The sequence below is a fragment of the Sprattus sprattus genome (assembly GCF_963457725.1).
Source record: "Sprattus sprattus genome assembly, chromosome: 2".
Classification (NCBI taxonomy): Eukaryota; Metazoa; Chordata; class Actinopteri; order Clupeiformes; family Clupeidae; genus Sprattus; species Sprattus sprattus.
The window spans coordinates 6543222-6561503 of record NC_137921.1 but is presented as its reverse complement, the minus strand read 5'-3'; the positions used below and the strand labels follow the sequence as shown (position 1 = coordinate 6561503).

General features: G+C 42.6%; 1 protein-coding gene across 1 annotated transcript; it reads left to right on the top strand.

Annotated features, from left to right (window-relative positions):
- Positions 1–279: 279 nt before the first annotated feature.
- Positions 280–16617, top strand: LOC308361373 (protein-glutamine gamma-glutamyltransferase 2-like). Its single transcript, XM_080833711.1, has 13 exons — positions 280–311; positions 2056–2235; positions 2907–3134; positions 3459–3577; positions 6649–6777; positions 7196–7373; positions 9411–9540; positions 10037–10140; positions 10576–10818; positions 11945–12220; positions 15059–15219; positions 15893–16029; positions 16339–16617. The coding sequence occupies exons 1-13, from the start codon at positions 302–304 to the stop codon at positions 16484–16486; spliced, it is 2043 nt and encodes a 680-aa protein (XP_080689837.1). The 5' UTR covers positions 280–301; the 3' UTR covers positions 16487–16617.
- Positions 16618–18282: the final 1665 nt, after the last annotated feature.

Sequence of the window (18282 nt, the reverse complement as noted above, 5' to 3'; positions counted from 1 at the left end):
CCCCCCCCCCCCCCCTTTGCTTCTCTCTCCTTGTGCAAAGCACCTTCAGGCAATATTCTTCAGTAAAAGTTTTCTAAATACTCAAGTATCATTAATACTGAATACAATTCTTTGGGCTTCAAGTTTCATATTCCATGTGAAATTGGCTTTTCAAGAGGAACTATCTGAAGCACTAAAACACTTCATCTCAGTGGTCGGGGGCTCGGGTGCCCTGAGCTAAAATTAGCTGCGCTCTTCTATAAAGAGATCTGAGAAACACATGCACACTCACGGCAGACAGGCTCACACACACACCGGTAACATGGATCAAGGTACGGTCGTGTGTACAATCCCCTACAGCCATATTTTGTATTCTGACCTTCATTATTTGCTATTCTGTCATTGATGTTGTGAGTTTGAACTTATGCAGCACTGTGCGTGTAGAGCAAATGTTGTTGGATTATACGTTTTTAAGTGATTTTTATTTTTGATGTACAGTTATGAGGCTTCATTGTCCTGTCACAGGCATAACAACAAATGTATATTGCTCCTCAGCATTTAGTTTTGCACGTGATAGGCATTTGTTTTGTATGGAAATGCCAGGAGTTTAAGTTCTACCAGGGTACTGTAACATTGCTGGAGAATATATTCATATCGGTTGGGCATGTGCCCGACGGCAACCACGCACAACCTGCTAGCCACAGCCAAAGATCCAAGCAATGTCAGTTTAGATTCCGACTTGCTGATGATTGACCCTTAAGGACACTTGAGATATTTATAGATCTCTTGGGAAATAGATGCAGCATCCAACAAATCTCTGTTTCAATTTTTTTTTTGCACACTGGTAAGAAAATAATGACCTTGGACATATGGTTCTATTTCAAAGGTTTCAAGGTATTCAGAGACAGGTGTTCAATTACTATAAATGCAGTCTCAGGCTTTTTTGTTCAATGCTTTACCCACCTAACCAATGGTTATGCGTAATTCATCACACTTGAAGGTTCATGACAGATGTTAAGGGAAAAATTATTATATTAGTGTTTAATCCCACAAATAACTATTAGCATTCCTGTTTTGAGTATGAAAGTGGCCAATCGGAACACATGTATTTATCACATAATACTATCATATGTATTAATTGCTTACGAGTACACACTAACGCATGTGTCGATGACAAACTAGAACAAACCAATATGCTTGTATTAATTACAAGCTGGCCTGAAGTTGAAAAGCCAAGTGTCACGCTGATGTAGTGTCTTACTTGAAGACTCTACGTGTAGGCCTGGGGAGTTGGGTGCCAGCCAAGAAATATCGCTTACCAGTTAACTGAGATAACCCTTTGACTACTCCAAGCTGAGTGATGCCTTGAGACATGTCATTGCTTGGGTCAACTTACCTTCAGGTCACTAATGTTTGCTTACACGCTTACAAGAGCCGCCACGAGGTATGCATCTGTATAAATTAATTTATTTACCATACTGTGAGGGACCTAGGCGGTAACCCCACGTTTTTTGGATATAGGCGACTGGAGTTGGTGATGTAGTCTGGAAGAATAAATCAAAAACACAAACAGAACTCACAATACTAGGCAAACTAGGCCCAATCTAGGCCCATTGTAACTAGGCACATTTCTTCTAGGTACACAATTCTATAGGCACAAAACCTAGGTACAAACTGTATTAATGCAGCTAAACACAGGCTTCCCCTGTCCTCACATCAGGAAAGTGCTCCTTCTCTTTCACCGTGCCTCTCAGGCTTCTCCAATGCTTTCTCAAAGCTCTTTTCCAACACTCTCCTTCATAGAATGAGGCACCTCTTAAATAGGTCCGCCGCTTGGGCTAAATTGGTCCAATTAGGACGACTTGGATCTTACCATTGTCGTGGGGGAGCCCGGACCCAACCATTGTGGTGGGGGAGTCCACTCCGCATTAGTCCCAAACTCATCTCCAGTGAGTCACGGTGAGAAGGGGAATTCACCCTCTCACACATACATACCCCTCCATGACAAAAAATCCGTCCATCTGAAATGCAAAATTTCTCTCCGTCCATCCCTCCTAATGTGTGTGTTGCTTGCAGCTCTGGATATTGATCGGTGTGACTTGGAATTCAAGGCCAATAACACCGAGCACCACACGGAGCAGAATGGTGTGGACAGGCTGATCGTTCGGCGAGGGAGGCCGTTCGCCATGTCACTTCATCTCCGACAGAGTATCCAGCCTCAGCCTGGCATGGCTCTCACTCTTACAGTGCGAACAGGTGAGATGCATACAGTATCTAACTCAGTTTAAAGGATAATGTCAGCTACATCTCATCCACTGTCCTCACACCAAGAGTGTAGGTGTCACGTAGTATTCCTGTAGCTTAACCAGTAGGGCAGAACTCTACTGAGAGTACAGTTATACAGTTAAGATTGTAACAAATCTCAGTTTGACTACCTCTATCTGTCTTCTAGGAGTAACCAACGGTAGTATGGGAATTGTGTTCAATGGTTTATTTGGGGGAATGGGGATGTACTATAGTTAGCAAGGATACCACCATGTGTGTGCTTTAGTAGAAATCACGCTACCGCCTTCCACAGCATTTCTGAAACCCTTCTCTTTTTTAAGGTTTATTTAAAGGGGTTTTCTAGCTTATTTTGACTGGACACTGAAAGGAGTTGACAAGATATTACTTGGTGAATGAAATGGTGGATGGGGTCCACTGACCAGAATCGACCCTGGGTCCTTATGAAAAATTGAATATTCATTATTAATTCTATCTACGTATATAGATGTTTGTGGGGTCAGAACACCAGTATAGATGTTTGTTCCTTATGGGCAGCACTGGACCCATGTTTGGTGCTGGACGCCGACGCTGGCACACCCATTGTATAATGTCTCCTGTTCTTATGATTTAACCTTTACCTCCCGATGAATGACTGTCAACAGGTCCAGTCCCATCCCGTGAGTCAGGCACGACGGCTACTTTTAATGTGGGTGAGGCCATAGACAAAACCCGCTGGAGTGGGACCGTGTCTGCACAGACTGGGCAGACTCTGCGTCTGACCGTATGCTCTCCTGCTGATGCTCCCATTGGGAAGTACACCTTGCTCCTGGGCCAGACCAAAGCTGTCAGTCTCTGCGAATTTGTGCTGCTTTTCAACCCTTGGTGTAGAAGTAAGTTTTTAGTTTTTTTTGTTAGTATTGTCTATCATTTATTTCATGTGAGACTTCAGGTGTAAATGTCTATCATTTATTTCAGAGAAATCTAAAACAAAAATTGTCACGGTATTTCATGTGTGACTTAAAGTCAAATTTGACCATGTGTGGATCAAGTTCTGCTATGTTCCATTTATAGGACAGCAACATACAGTATACTTTTTGCAGTAACATACATGCAGTTACAGTTAGTGACTGCTTTGACCACATCTGCCCTGGTCAGAAGAGTCCCATGAGCATCTTTCGAAGAGAAACACACTCTCTACCTTCTCATTGAAACAGGAGATGCAGTGTTCATGGAGAACGACGACGAGAGGAACGAGTACGTGCTGTCTCAGGACGGTGTCATCTTTCGGGGGACTCCTCCTCGCTTTAAGGAACTGCCGTGGACCTTCGGTCAGGTAAGCCCAGTGGTGAAGTGGTCCCTGGAGAAGTGGGTATACTCTTATTTTTTTTAAGCAGCCCATACAGCACAGGATAAACACCCTGTTTTGAGAATTGGGTATACACAATGCTGACTAGAAAATAAGTGGGTATACTCAGTATACCTGCGTATACCCTGGACTACACCACTGCCCAGGAGGTATTATGACAATATTTAGAATAGTTTCTTATATATGTATACACATTGCTTCACAATGCTTTAAATAAGCCTCAATAATCTTAATTATGTAGATGCCAAATGATGTAACATAAGGCTACCATTTATCACATTTACAGAAAGCAAAGGCATCTTCATGTTTATTTGTTAATAATGAAATGAAAAGTTAATATTTATTATTATTTATATCTATTTTATGATGGAAATGTGGATGGAATACCAGCATAGGTGTTTGTGGGGCAGAACACCAATGTAGATGTTTGTTTTAATAATAATAATAATAATATCTTTATTTTGTATTGCGCTTTATCAGATACCCAAAGTCGCAGATTACAGAGTCATAGAGGGGGGGGGGGGGGGGGGGTAGTACAAACAGGGGGGACAGTACAAGAAGGACACATTTACATTTACAGGCAAAGAAGGGGGGGGGGGGTATTACAGACAGGGGGGGACAACACAAGCATACACAGCACAAAAAGAAAAAAGAGTTTTGAGATGTAACAGCGGGTAGAAGTGTAGGCAGTTGGGTAATGGTGGCTAGGGATAGGGAAGATCATAGGCTTGGGTAAAGAGGTACGTTTTGAGGCGGGACTTGAATGTTGTGAGTGAGGGAGAGTGGCGAACAGATTGGGGGAGGGAATTCCAGAGTCGGGGTGCAGTGCGTGAGAATGCTCTGTCGCCAAAAGTTTTTAATCGGGATGTTGGTGTAGTCAGGGTGAGAGTGGAGGAGGAACGGGTGGCTCGGGAGGGGCGGTGGGGGAGGAGGAGGTCAGACAGGTAGGGGGGGGGGCTAGGTGGTGAAGAGCTTTGAAGGTGAGGAGGAGTATTTTGAAGTTGATGCGCTGCTTGATGGGGAGCCAGTGGAGAGAGTGGAGAACGGGAGTGATGTGTTCACGGGACCGGGTGTGGGTGAGGAGGCGGGCAGCAGAGTTTTGGACCATTTGGAGTCTATGGAGGGAATGGGAGGAGATGCCAGTAAGGAGGGAGTTGCAGTAGTCAAGTCGAGAGGAGATGAAGGCATGGATGAGGGATTCAGCAGCAGGGGGGGGGGAGGCAGTGTCTGATTTTGGCGATGCGGCGGAGGTGGAAATATGAGGTCTTGATGATGTGGCTGACATGGGGAGTGAAGGTAAGGGTGGGGTCCATGATGACACCGAGATTGCGTACCTGGGTGGAGGGGGTGATGGTTGAGGAGTCGATGGTGAGTGAAATGGGACCAGTTTTATTGAGAGTGGATTTGGTGCCAATGAGGAGGAGCTCAGTTTTGTCACTGTTCAGTTTGAGGAAGTTGTGAGTAAGCCAAGTTTTTATTGTGGAGATGCAAGTTTCGATGTGGGTGAGGGGAGGATTTTGGAGGGATTTGGTGGTGACGTACAGTACTGTGCAAAAGTTTTAGGCAGGTGTGAAAAAATGCTGTAAACTAAGAATGCTTTCAAAAATGGAAGTGTTAACAGTTTATTTTCATCAATTCTTCATAAATTAACAAAATGCAGTGAAGGAACAGAAGAAAATTCTAAATTAAATCAATATTTGGTGTGACCACCCTTTGCCTTCAAAATAGCATCAATTCTTCCAGATACACTTGCGCACAGTTTTTGAAGGAACTCGGCTGGTAAATTGTTCCAAACATCTTGGAGAACTAACCACAGATCTTCTGTGGATGTAGGCTTCCTAACATTCTTCTGTCTCTTCATGTAAACCCAGACAGACTCAATGATGTAGAGATCAGGGCTCTGTGGGGGTCATACCATCACTTGCAAGTCTTTCTGTTCTTCTTTAAGCTGAAGATAGTTGTTAATGACATTTGCTGTATGTTTGGGGTTATGTTCCTGCTGCAGAATACATTTGGTGCCAATCATACGCCTCCCTGATGGTATTGCATGATGGATTAGTATCTGCCTGTATTTCTCAGAATTGAGGACACCATTCATCCTGACCAAATCTCCAACTCCACTTGCAGAAATGCAGCCCCAAACTGGAAAGGAACCTCTACCATGCTTCACTGTTGCCTGCAGACTCTCATTATTGTACCTCTCTCCAGCCCTTCGGCGAACAAACTGCCTTCTTCTACAGCCAAATATTTCTAAATTTGACTCATCAGTCCAGAGCACCTTCTGCCATGTTTCTGCACCCCAGTTTCTATGTTTTCGTGCTTAGTTCAGTCACTTGGACTTGTTTCCTTGTCGGGGTAGAGCTTTTTGGTTGCAACTCTTCCATGAAGACCACTTCTGGCCAGACTTCCCCAGACAGTAAATGTCTGTACCTGGGTACCACTGGTTTCTGCCAGTTCTGAGCTGATGCCACTGCTTGAAATCTTCCGATTTCGAAGGTAAATAAGCTTAATGTGTTTTTTTTTTATCAGCTGCATTAAGTTTCCTTGGCTGACCACTGCGTCTACGATCCTCAACGTCTTCTTCAAAAGAGCTTGAACTGCACATTTTGAAACCCCTGTCTGCTTTGAAATCATTGTCTGGGAGAGACCCTGCTGATGCAGTATAACTACGTTGTGTCTTGTTGCTGTGCTCAGTCTTACCATGTAAATGGATACAAAATAAACATTTATTGTTTACATTTTTCAAAGCATTCTTAGTTCAAAGCATTTTTTCACACCTGCCTAAAACTTTTGCACAGTACTGTATATCTGGGTGTCATCGTGATCAGTTTCCGTCTGTATAACATTTTCTTGGATGTTTCAGTTTGAGTAATTATATAGATGCCAAATGATGTTACATAAGGCTACCATTTATCACATTTAAAGAAAGCAAAGGCATCTTCATGTTTATTTGTTAATAATATTATTATTATGTATATCTATTATATGATGGAAATGTGGATGGAATACCAACATAGATGTTTTCTCGTATGTTTCAGTTTGAGCCTGGTGTTTTAGACATCTGCCTGAGGATCCTCGATGAAAACCCGAAGTTTATCCACGATGCAGACCAGGACTGCTCAGCCAGGAGGAACCCAGTGTACGTGACGCGAGTCCTCAGTGCAATGGTAGGCACATTTTAAAACAACAATAACTATTAGTTGGAAATTATCTTTATTGGGAATAACCCCTTGAGATGTACCATCTCGTTTTCGAGGGGGTCCACAACACAATCAGATAGTAAACATACATTCAATTAACATAAACATAGAAACAACAATAAGACAGGACAAACAAAAACAACACACAACAAACGAACTATTGACTTATTTGTTAACACAACAAACTATTGACTGTGTGCTGTAGCAAGGGAAACTAAAGGAAGCTGTGTGGGGTTAGAAAAAGTCCATGATTTTGAAACTCCTTTGGGTCTAGCCTACTTTTGAGGATCCATCACCTGCCAGTGGGAGACATATTCCCCGTCAACACAACCAGAACCAGTGCAGTTAGCTTAGCTGCTAACACACGTTTCCCTGCCCTGTCTAGATTAACAGCTCCGATGACCGTGGGGTGCTCATGGGAAACTGGTCGGGGGACTATACGGGGGGAGTCAAGCCCACGTTTTGGACGGGCAGTGGGGACATTCTCCGCCAGTGGAATGAAAGCGGGTGCAATCCAGTGCGCTTCGGCCAGTGCTGGGTGTTTGCCGCCGTGGTCTGCGCAGGTAATGTTATCATTGTAGCTTTTCAAGTACAATGTGTTTGTGTGTGTGTGTGTGTGTCTGTGTGTGTGTGTGTTTGTGTTTGTGTGTGTGTGTCTGTGTGTGTGTGTGTGTGGGGGGGGGGGGGGGGGGGGTATTCGAAAGAAGTGGGTACATCTCTGTCTAATATCACAAAAAAAGTCCTAATGCAAACTATTTTGAATTATCAAAAACAAATACTTAACTGTAAATCAACCAAATGAACACACTTTGTGCTGGTTCTTCTGCACAAAACTGCTATATTCGAAAGAAGTGGGTACATCTCTGTCTAATATCACAAAAAAAGTCCTAATGCAAACTATTTTGAATTATCAAAAACAAATACTTAACTGTAAATCAACCAAATGAACACACTTTGTGCTGGTTCTTCTGCACAAAACTGCTATATTAAACTTCACTAATGAACAATAACCCTGATGAGATTGGGAGCACATTCTGTGGTCAGAACAAGATCCATTGGTTCAGCTCAGATGGGGTCCAGCATGTTTGGAGTGAGCCTGGTCAGGACTGCCACAATGAATGCAGAGTCCTGACAGTGAAGCACGGAGGTGGGAGTGTGGTGATATGGGGCTGTACGAGTGGTGAAGATGTTAAGGAGATGATATTTATAGATGACGCCGCTCATGCCAGTGGATATACTTAAGTAAGATGACACCCTGTCAATATTGCAGCATGAGAACGATCCATAGCGCACTCACTGTGGAAATCACATTAACGTTTTTACAGAAGAGAAAAGACCGGGCTACGTAAAATATGTCGCCTGACATGAATCCAATACACCTTGGGATATTTTAAAAAGAATAGGGGGTGGCACTGTAGCTCACACAGTAGCCTCGACCACATTCGGGCTTGAAGCTCAAGGAGGTCACAGGTTCGAATCCCGCCTGATGCCATTTCTCCTGTCCACTCCCCACCTCTTCTCCCTCTCATTTCCTGTCCAACTCTGCACTGATCTATCCATAAAAGGCCCAAAAAAAAGAAAAAAATAGTAGAGCAAAACAGCCCCTCCAGCAAAGAGCAGCTGATGTCCCTGAGGAGTGGAGCAGAAATCTCTGCAGCATTGGTATCCTCCATGCCCATGAGGATTGAGGCTGTCATCCAAAATAAAGGTGGACATACTAGGTATTGAGCAAAAGATTTTAATCTAAGTAATGAAGGGTGTGATGACACATTTAACATAACAGCAAATACTGTTACACAGAAGTTTTTTTTTTTATATTTTGCTTAATTTGACATTGCAGTGATATTACAAAGGGCTGTACTTACTTGTACTCTGTACGCTGCTTGCTTGTTCTGATACTGAAGTCTATGTGTGGGGGGGTATTTGTGAGTGTGTATTACCTGCAGCAAACTGTGTGTTACGGACTAACTGATGTGTTGATGTGTTACTAGTTGCAATACTGCATACAACCTATTGGATTTCAGTTAGGTGAACGATACCTTTGAAGTTAACTAAAGATATTTTCTCCCCAAGCCCAACCGGTAAGGGTACTACACCAAGGTCATCGGTACCCTGGGAGCACACACACACACACACACACACACACACACACGCACACACACACACACACACAAACACAAACACACATACACACACACACACACACACACACACACACACACACACACACACACACACACACACACACGCACACAGATGAAAATGCACTGCTTTGTACATGACATATAATCACTATCAATATCACTATCGACTGACTGCAAAATGAATAAATATAAATACCTTCAAAATTCAAATATTTACTTGCAGTGACTTGCAAAAAAGATTGTGATGTTGATGCAATTGCTCATGTCAGAGAGCCAAAACACCCAAACTAGGTTTGGTGTCAGAAGTGCAACATGACGTTTGTGAGTGCAGTTGTCAGAGCCCTGTCACATGCAGTCTCCAATGAGAGGACCTTATATCATATGGCCAAATGCCCAGTCTATCGATCTGACATCAGAAGTGTAGCATGACATTCATGATGATGTTTGTGAATGAAGTTTCCAGAGCCCTGGGCATCCCATGCCGAGTGGTCACCAATTACGGATCAGCGCACGACACCGACAGCAACCTGGTGATCGAGTACATGTTTGACGAAAATGATGAAGATATTGGTGATGACTCCATATGGTAAGCCTTTGGGTAAACCCTAATTACAAATATTAAATGTACAGCAATTTTTAGGAGGTAGTCGTTCATTTTAGACTACTGTTACAATGTGAGGACGGTACCACTTGACAATAAGACTACCCTTATAAAGGATTTCTAAATGGTCCATAATTAAGTTAATAATTAAGTTATAAACACTTTATAAATCATTTATAAACAAGTTATAACAAAGTTTCCATACATCGATGAATGCATGAACAACATGAGTTCATTTTAACACACACACATTCGGTGGGAATCTGCATTGTTCTGAATGTATTTTCGTTTGTGACCACTAGAGGGAGCTTTCTGTGTTTCCAGTTCAGCTTGGTGTTAGTAGCCCATGCTTGCCAGCTGAGCTAGCCTGACGATGTCATACTCATACATTTTTTGTGGGCGGAGTTCAGGCTGGTATCCAGGCTACAGCTGAGCCCCAGTCCTAAGGAGTATGCACTGTGTTGTGTAACTGTGTCTGCAGGAACTTCCATGTGTGGATAGACAGCTGGATGGCTCGCCCCGATCTGAACGAAGGTTTCAATGGCTGGCAAGCGAGTGACCCAACTCCACAGGAGCGGAGTGGTGGTAATGTTTACACATCAGGGCCAGGTTTTGAGCCAGATCTGACTCGGTCGTTCTGGTGGTGCTGACAGCTACAGGTTGCCCAAGCTTCATAGAACCAAACACATATTTACTTTGTGAACATAATCCCAGAGAAAACTGAGAAAAGCTCTAACAGAGCGTTTTAGACAGAAGGTGAATAGAGATGTGCATTATGGAAAAAATCATGTATTTTTTTAACATTGAATTATGTAAATCTGTTTAAGAAAAAAGATATAATAGGTCCTTTGTCTATAAAATATTTTTTTACATAATTAGTTATTTCAAGGCTAACGACTTTCGTCGCTGGACATTTCTAGAGATACATAGGTATTATTATACTGTATGTATAATTAATTATTCATTCTGGCACTATTCTTAATTGTGCTATATAAAAAATGTCTTTGGTTTTCTCTCCAGGTATTTACTGTTGTGGCCCTGTACCTGTATCAGCCATCAAAGCTGGTGAATTGACAGTGAAGTACGATGCTCCCTTCGTGTATGCTGAAGTCAATGCAGATGTTGTTACACTGGTAAGGCTGAAGGACGGAAGGACAGTTAAGCTTGATGGAAACACCACAGAGGTCGGCCATCATATAAGCACCAAGGCTGTAGGCAAGGATGAAAGACATGACATCACAAACCTCTACAAATACCCTGAAGGTAAGATTAAAAATATGGTTTCCTGCTATAATCTTTCCTGTTCCGGTTTATATTACTATAGCTTTATTGCTGTAATATTATTATATATATTGCTTTTATATAATTATATTATGTAATTTTATATTACAGATAAGTAGTTGTAAAAGGAAAAGGAAAGTCTTTTGTTGGGATAGTGCCTTACTTCTAAGAACAAAACAAAACAACACAGATTCAAACATAACATTTAAAGGTCTGGTATTGCACAGACGCTTTTATACAAAGCGACTTACATAGACATCCTGCAGTGGGTGGACCGCCAACACCCATACTATCGCAATGGGGAAATGTACATAATCGGCTCATTTGTTTTGTGTCAAATAGGCTAATTCTTAGGATTGTGTTAGTTATATCGGATATTACAATTGTTCAAGTAGTTTATGTTATGTGTTTGCAGTCCTCATTGACTTCTAAGCAAAGAGCTGAGAGGTGAAAGGCATATTCGTTGAGAGTGTGAAACCATGATGGATGTGTGTCAAGTTCCTAGGTGTTTCCATCTCTACCCTCTGGCCCATCTTGAAATGGCCTGGTACATGAACCCCAAAGGACGCACGGGACAACTCTTTCCAACTCAGATTGATTTTTATTTTCCTTATTTGTTTGGTCTGGTTGGTTAATTAGCTTGAAAACCTTCAAACACTAAAAGACGACAACAAATTCATATAAATTTCAAACTATTTCAGTACCAAGTGCCAAGGCTTACAACAGGTGATATTGACGCAGCCATTGGTGTTTTTAAGAAAAGCACTTCAAACATCATTGTTCAATTTATAATCAACAAAATACACTTAAACAAAAAGCCAAACTCATAAGCATGCTGCCTGTATGCTGAGTGCTGCTTGGTTGTTGGGTGCTGCTTGGTTGTTACCTTTATTTCTCTCTCTGCTGAAAGGTTTGCTGAGAGACCTTTCCTTCACAGGTGCTTCAAGTTAAAATAATGAGCAGCCTGTACTGGCCTGCTAGTGGTGCATTCTGGGATTTGCAGTTTTTTTTTTAAAGCAAAGTCAAGTTAAAACTCAAATTAAGAATGAACTCAAATTAAGATTGACAATGTTAATTTAACTTCAACAATGTGTGTCCTGTGTTTCAGGCTCAGAGGAAGAGAGGATGGTGTTTGAAAAGGCCAAACACCACAACAAGCTCCTGAAGAGTGGCGAGGAGCCCGGAGTTCACATCAAAATAAAGATCGCAAAATCAACCATGATCGGCACCGACTTTGACGTCGTCGCAGTTGTCAGGAATAACTCACCCACTCCCAAAACCTTTCTCTTGATGTTCTATGCGCGAGTGCTTCACTACAATGGCAGGACCGGAGATTCGTGTGGATTCACTGATGTTTCTGCGCTGAAGATCGAACCTTCCCAAGGCTAGTTGTGTCTGTGATTGAGTGACCTGATGACAAATGCTAGAGAGGCTTAATGACTGCACATATATACATAATTATAAATAGCTGTTTAACAGAAATGAAGCAAATCAACTTCTTTTGGTGTATCTGAAAATACTTATACATACAGTACTGTGCAAAAGTTTTAGGCAGGTGTGAAAAAATGCTATAAACTAAGAATGCTTTGAAAAATGTAAACAATAAATGTTTATTTTTTATCCATTTACATGGTAAGACTGAGCACAGCAACAAGACACAACGTAGTTATACTGCATCAGCAGGGTTTCTCCCAGACAAAGATTTCAAAGCAGACAGGGGTTTCAAAATGTGCAGTTCCAGCTCTTTTGAAGAAGACGTTGAGGATCGTAGATGCAGTGGTCAGCCAAGGAAACTTAATGCAGCTGATGAAAAACACATCAAGCTTATTTACCTTCGAAATCGGAAGATTTCAAGCAGTGGCATCAGCTCAGAACTGGCAGAAACCAGTGGTACCCAGGTACAGACATTTACTGTCCGGGGAAGTCTGGGGCCGTATTCACAAAGAATCTTAGGGCTAAAAGTAGGTCATAAGTGGCGAATTTAGGAGAAACTCCTAAAAATAATGGGCGTGTCAGTCTTAAATGTAGGACTCCTAATTTTTTTTACTAAGAGCAATTCACAAAATATTTTATCCCTAAAAGTAGCACCTAAGTCTAGGACAGCTTAAAACTCCTCATGAGGACTCCTAAGTCACTAAGACCTATTCACAAAAAATCGTAAGATGGCTGCAGCCGACTTGGAATTGATAAAAGACATTGCTTAAACCGTGAAGGTATTAATATTGTCGTAGAATCAGCGCGGGATGCAATGACGCCTTTAAACAACGATGTGTCCCGAAGTGAAATGTTTGGAAACATAAATATAGCCTATTTGGCTTCGCGGAAAACGCAAATGACGACACTGGGAATCAGTCAGCCGTTTAATTCATCAAACTATCAACGCACTGTAGACCCCACATCATCCAACAGTTTATCCAGTTGCCTTTGCCCTTTGGACAATCGCCAATTACACAAGATCAAAGTAAATTCCATGGCGATCGCAGGAATGTCCACACATTACAATAATTGCCCCATCAAAAGATGAGGACGTTTTCGACTCGTGCATTTCAACGGAGAGCGTTCTGCATCAGTTTTTTTAAGAACTTACCAGCTGGATGCCGCTGGGGTGACGGTGGCTATTGGTCCTGGGACCAGTAGGCTTTCGCTATACGTTTCACGTTCGTTTCGCTTGAAGGGCCGTGTGTGCTGATATTTGAAGTGGTCAAGGGCTGGAAATATAATAGCCTTACAGTTTGCTGGGTGCTTTAGTTATTACTGCCTTGATTACATGCAATTGCCATATTTTATATTGATCGTTTTTTATTTCTCTTAACGTGCAAAGTGTCATTCCCGTTGGATGCACAAACTTGTCATCATGCGTGTGCATTCTGCTAACTGCACTGTCCATAACTATTTAATATGACTTAATGTGAAGCCTAGGTTATTCTCTTATTTTCAGTTGATATAGTAGGATTGTTAGAGGGACGTCACGAATGAGTTTTTAATGAGAGAGCCTGTCAACAACCAATCACCGTCCTCACCCCTTCTAAACTCGTGCATGAGAGTCGACGTCATCCATAGCAACGGTGGTTTTATCTTAAGCTTAGGAGTTGGTATTATCCTTAGTATGAGTAGGTCTCAGAGCCGTTGTGAATCACTTTTAAGAAATTACTCCTACGTAAAAGGTTTTAGCGCGAGTTAGGAGCACTCCTAGTGGTAAGATAAAAGGCTTGGTGAATACGGCCCCTGGCCAGAAGTAGTCTTCATGGAAGAGTTGCAGCCAAAAAGCTCTACCCCGACAAGGAAACAAGGCCAAGTGACTGAACTAAGCACGTAAACATAGAAACTAGGGTGCAGAAACATGGCAGAAGGTGCTCTGGACTGATGAGTCAAAATTAGAAATATTTGGCTGTAGAAGAAGGCAGTTTGTTCGCTGGAGACTGGAGAGAGGTACAATAATAAGAGTCTGTAGGCAACAGTGAAGCATGGTAGAGGTTCCTTTCCAGTTTGGGGCTGCATTTCTGCAAGTGGAGTTGGAGATTTGGTCAGGATGAATGGTGTCCTCAATGCTGAGAAATACAGGCAGATACTAATCCATCATGCAATACCATCAGGGAGGCGTATGATTGGCACCAAATGTATTCTGCAGCAGGAACATCACCCCAAACATACAGCCAATGTCATTAACAACTATCTTCAGCTTAAAGAAGAACAGAAAGTCCTGCAAGTGATGGTATGTCCCCCACAGAGCCCTAATCTCTACATCATCGAGTCTGTCTGGGTTTACATGAAGAGACAGAAGAATTTTAGGAAGCCTACATCCACAGAAGATCTGTGGTTAGTTCTCCAAGATGTTTGGAACAATTTACCAGCCGAGTTCCTTCAAAAACTGCGCAAGTGTATCTGGAAGAATTGATGCTATTTTGAAGGCAAAGGGTGGTCACACCAAATATTGATTTAATTTAGAATTTTCTTCTGTTCCTTCACTGCATTTTGTTTATTTATGAAGAATTGATGAAAATAAACTGTTAACACTTCCATTTTTGAAAGCATTCTTAGTTTACAGCATTTTTTCACACCTGCCTAAAACTTTTGCACAGTACTGTATATGTTTGAACTTAATGTGAAAGTCCATACAAAACTATTTGGTTTTCTTTACGTAAGTAGGTAAGTAAGTATCCTGTACCTAAACTGTTTCTTAAATGAGCTTTTTGTGATTGATTGATTGATTTTTTCTTTTTAGAGACATCCACCCCTCTCAAACTGGAATATTCCCTGTACGGTCCGACCATCACAGATGAGAGACTGATCAAGTTGAAGGTTCTTCTGATTGAGTCTGAATCCAGAGAGTTCCATAAGGAAACTAAGACCATTGTCCTGGACTCACCAAAGATATTTATCAATGTAAGAACAACTTCCTTTAATGGTTGAATCCTAAAGAGAATAATAGACAAGGGTGCATCGTAGGTAGAAGAAGTTTGGTGATGGCCTGTCGTCAACTTCATACTGATATTTTCTTCTTGTGAATTGCATACAAATGATGCATCTTCATATATACTTAGGGGTGTTTTGGGGGACCAATTTTTTTTTTTTTTCAAATGTTCCCATATTGGCAAATAAGTGGCTCTAACACTGCCCCCTACATGATGTGCTTGGTATTGTCTTTAAGATTTCTATTGTGTTTTGTTGTTAATTGTTGTGTCTTTATTTAGTTAGAATAAGATGATACTACTATTTCCCTAATAATGTATATTACAATTGGTCTTTTTTATTATAGTGCCAACCAGTACAGCTAAAAAACAATGTATATAAAGTTAAACATACTGACTCAAAATATAAATCTCCTTTCAAATTATCTGACCTGTTGAAAAGTTCTTCTACAATTACAGTTTGTAATTAAGCAGATGCTTTTGTCCAAAATGACTTACAAAACATTTGACAAAATATAAAATGAGATTGAGATTGTCAGAACAGAGGAAGGATTGTAATTGAGAAATCCAGATGGAGGTATTGCGTTCCCATGAAAAATGAAGAGACAGGACAGAACCAACCTGACATCTCATATTCTCTGTGTCAGATTGTTGGCGTGCCAAAGGTTAACCAGAAGTTGACCGCAGATATCGCACTTCTGAATCCTCTGCCAGTGCCTATGCACGAGTGTGTCTTCTCCATACAGGGTATTCATCTCACTGGTGGACAAAATATTGTACACAAGTAAGTAAAAACTCAGTGAATCCACCATAGTTCATACTGCCATTCTTGCTCAGGTTCCGTTCAGGAGCCGTTGCCATGAGGTGCTATCATTGACTACTACAGTGCATGTGTGTTTGTGTGTGTGTGTGTGTTTGTGTGTGCGTGCGTGCGCATGCGTGTGTGTGTGTGTGTGTGTGTGTGTGTTTGTGTGTGTGTTTGTGCGTGTGTGTGTGTGTGTGCGTGTGTGTGTTTGTGTTTGTGTGTGTGTGTGTGTGTGTGTGTAAAACTGGTGTAGACCTATGTTCATGGTACTGCTTTGTCTGTTTGCAGAATTGGAACAGTGGAGCCCGAGAAGTACGCCACAGCTAAAGTTGAATTTGTACCAAGTTCACCCGGGAGAAACAAGCTGGTTGTAGCATTTAATAGTGATAAATTAAGTAATATCTCAGGATATGAAACCATTGTCATCGAAGACTAAGATTTGCCAATATCATGTATGTCTCCATATGTAACATTCAGACTATAACCGGAATGGAGGAGGATTTCAGCACATTGACACACGCTAATTAAAGATAGTAATGTATTATTAAAAGCCCTGCATATTTATAACATTGGGTCTAATTCCATTTTTATTTCTAAATTGTTCAAGATGAAGTCTTGTGTTTCCATGTACAACACAATGTATATTATGTATTGTATACTCTTGGCCCTTGTACAAGGCAAACACAATTGAATGGTGCTCATAAAACAAGATAGGCCTACACAAGTAAGTGCATGATATTTACTACCATAACATACAGGAGCTTTGCTTTTCACTACAAAATTTTTTTTGGGACGGACATCCCATTTTTGAAATAATTTGTTAGCCTACTGTGGCTGGGGATCTGTGAAAACTGCACACAAAATGTGTCTGTAGTAGGGATGTGCATCTCTATCAATGAGACCGATTCAATGCACATCTTGATGCATTGTCAACCATTGGATACATATGAAGCAACTACTAATGCGATATGATATTATTCATACCTATTGTGTTGCTGTTTCTTCTCAAGCAGACAGTAAATCATACATTTAACTCTAGCAGTCATAAAACAGGTGTTAATTATGACACGTAAGCTAAAGGGTGGCTGGACTGTGAGTCACTTCTTGCTGAGCGCGCGTGCCATGGGGTTGGGGGGCCCATTGCGTACCATGGGGTAGGGGGGCGCAGTGGGTGCCATGGGGTTGGGGGTGCAGTGGGTGCCATGGGGTTGGGGGTGCAGTGGGTGCCATGGGGTTGGGGTCCCAGTGGGTGCCATGGGGTTGGGGTCCCAGTGGGTGCCATGGGGTTTGGGGTCCCAGTGGGTGCCACGAGGTCGGGGGGTGCGGGTGCCATGGGGTTGGGTGGTGCGGGTGCCATGGGGTTGGGGGGTGCCATGGAGTTGGGGGGCGCCATGAAGTTGGGGGGCGCGGGTGCCATGGGGTTTGGGGGGCCCAGTGGGTGCCGTGGGAGTTGGGGGGCGCCATGAAGTTGGGGGGCGCAGGTGCCATGGGGTCGGGGGGTGCAGTGGGTGCCATGGGGTTGGGGTCCCAGTGGGTGCCATGGGGTTGGGGTCCCAGTGGGTGCAATGGGGTTGGGGGTGCAGTGGGTGCCACGAGGTCGGGGGGTGCGGGTGCCATGGGGTTGGGTGGTGGGGGTGCCATGGGGTTGGGGGGTGCCATGGAGTTGGGGGGCGCCATGAAGTTGGGGGGCGCGGGTGCCATGGGGTTTGGGGGGCCCAGTGGGTGCCGTGGGGTGGGGGGCACGGGTGGGGCCCTGTGCGTTCCATGGGGTTGGGGGGCGCAGTGGGTGCCATGGGGTTGGGGGGCCCTGGAAGCTTTTTTGCCCAGCGGCCCTTCATTTCATCTGTCCATATTTATGATTGTTAAACACAGCAATGCAACATATAACCTACCCAAGTTAGTGTGTAATCACCAATGAGTGTAAAAAGGACTGAAAAGGTCACTGAGAACATGCAGTTAAATCCAGTGGAAATTCCATCCTTACCGTGTTTCTATTTAAAGCACTAGGCCTACTACTACTACCATTAATTGTTATTATATCTATCTATCTATGTATCTACCTTGTGTGTGTGTGTGTGTGTGTGTGTGTGTGTGTGTGTGTGTGTGTGTGTGTGTGTGTGTGTGTGTGTGTGTGTGTGTGTGTGTGTGTGTGTGTGTGTGTGTGTGTGTGTGTGTGTGTGTGTGTGTGTGTGGAACAGTTTTGGGTCGCCTAGCTTGCAATAGATTGACAAC

Coding starts and splice junctions, on each gene's coding strand:
- LOC308361373 (XM_080833711.1), top strand. Junction 10,819..11,944: donor CCTCTACAAATACCCTGAAG/GTAAGATTAAAA, acceptor CCTGTGTTTCAG/GCTCAGAGGAAGAGAGGATG. Junction 16,030..16,338: donor GGACAAAATATTGTACACAA/GTAAGTAAAAAC, acceptor GTCTGTTTGCAG/AATTGGAACAGTGGAGCCCG.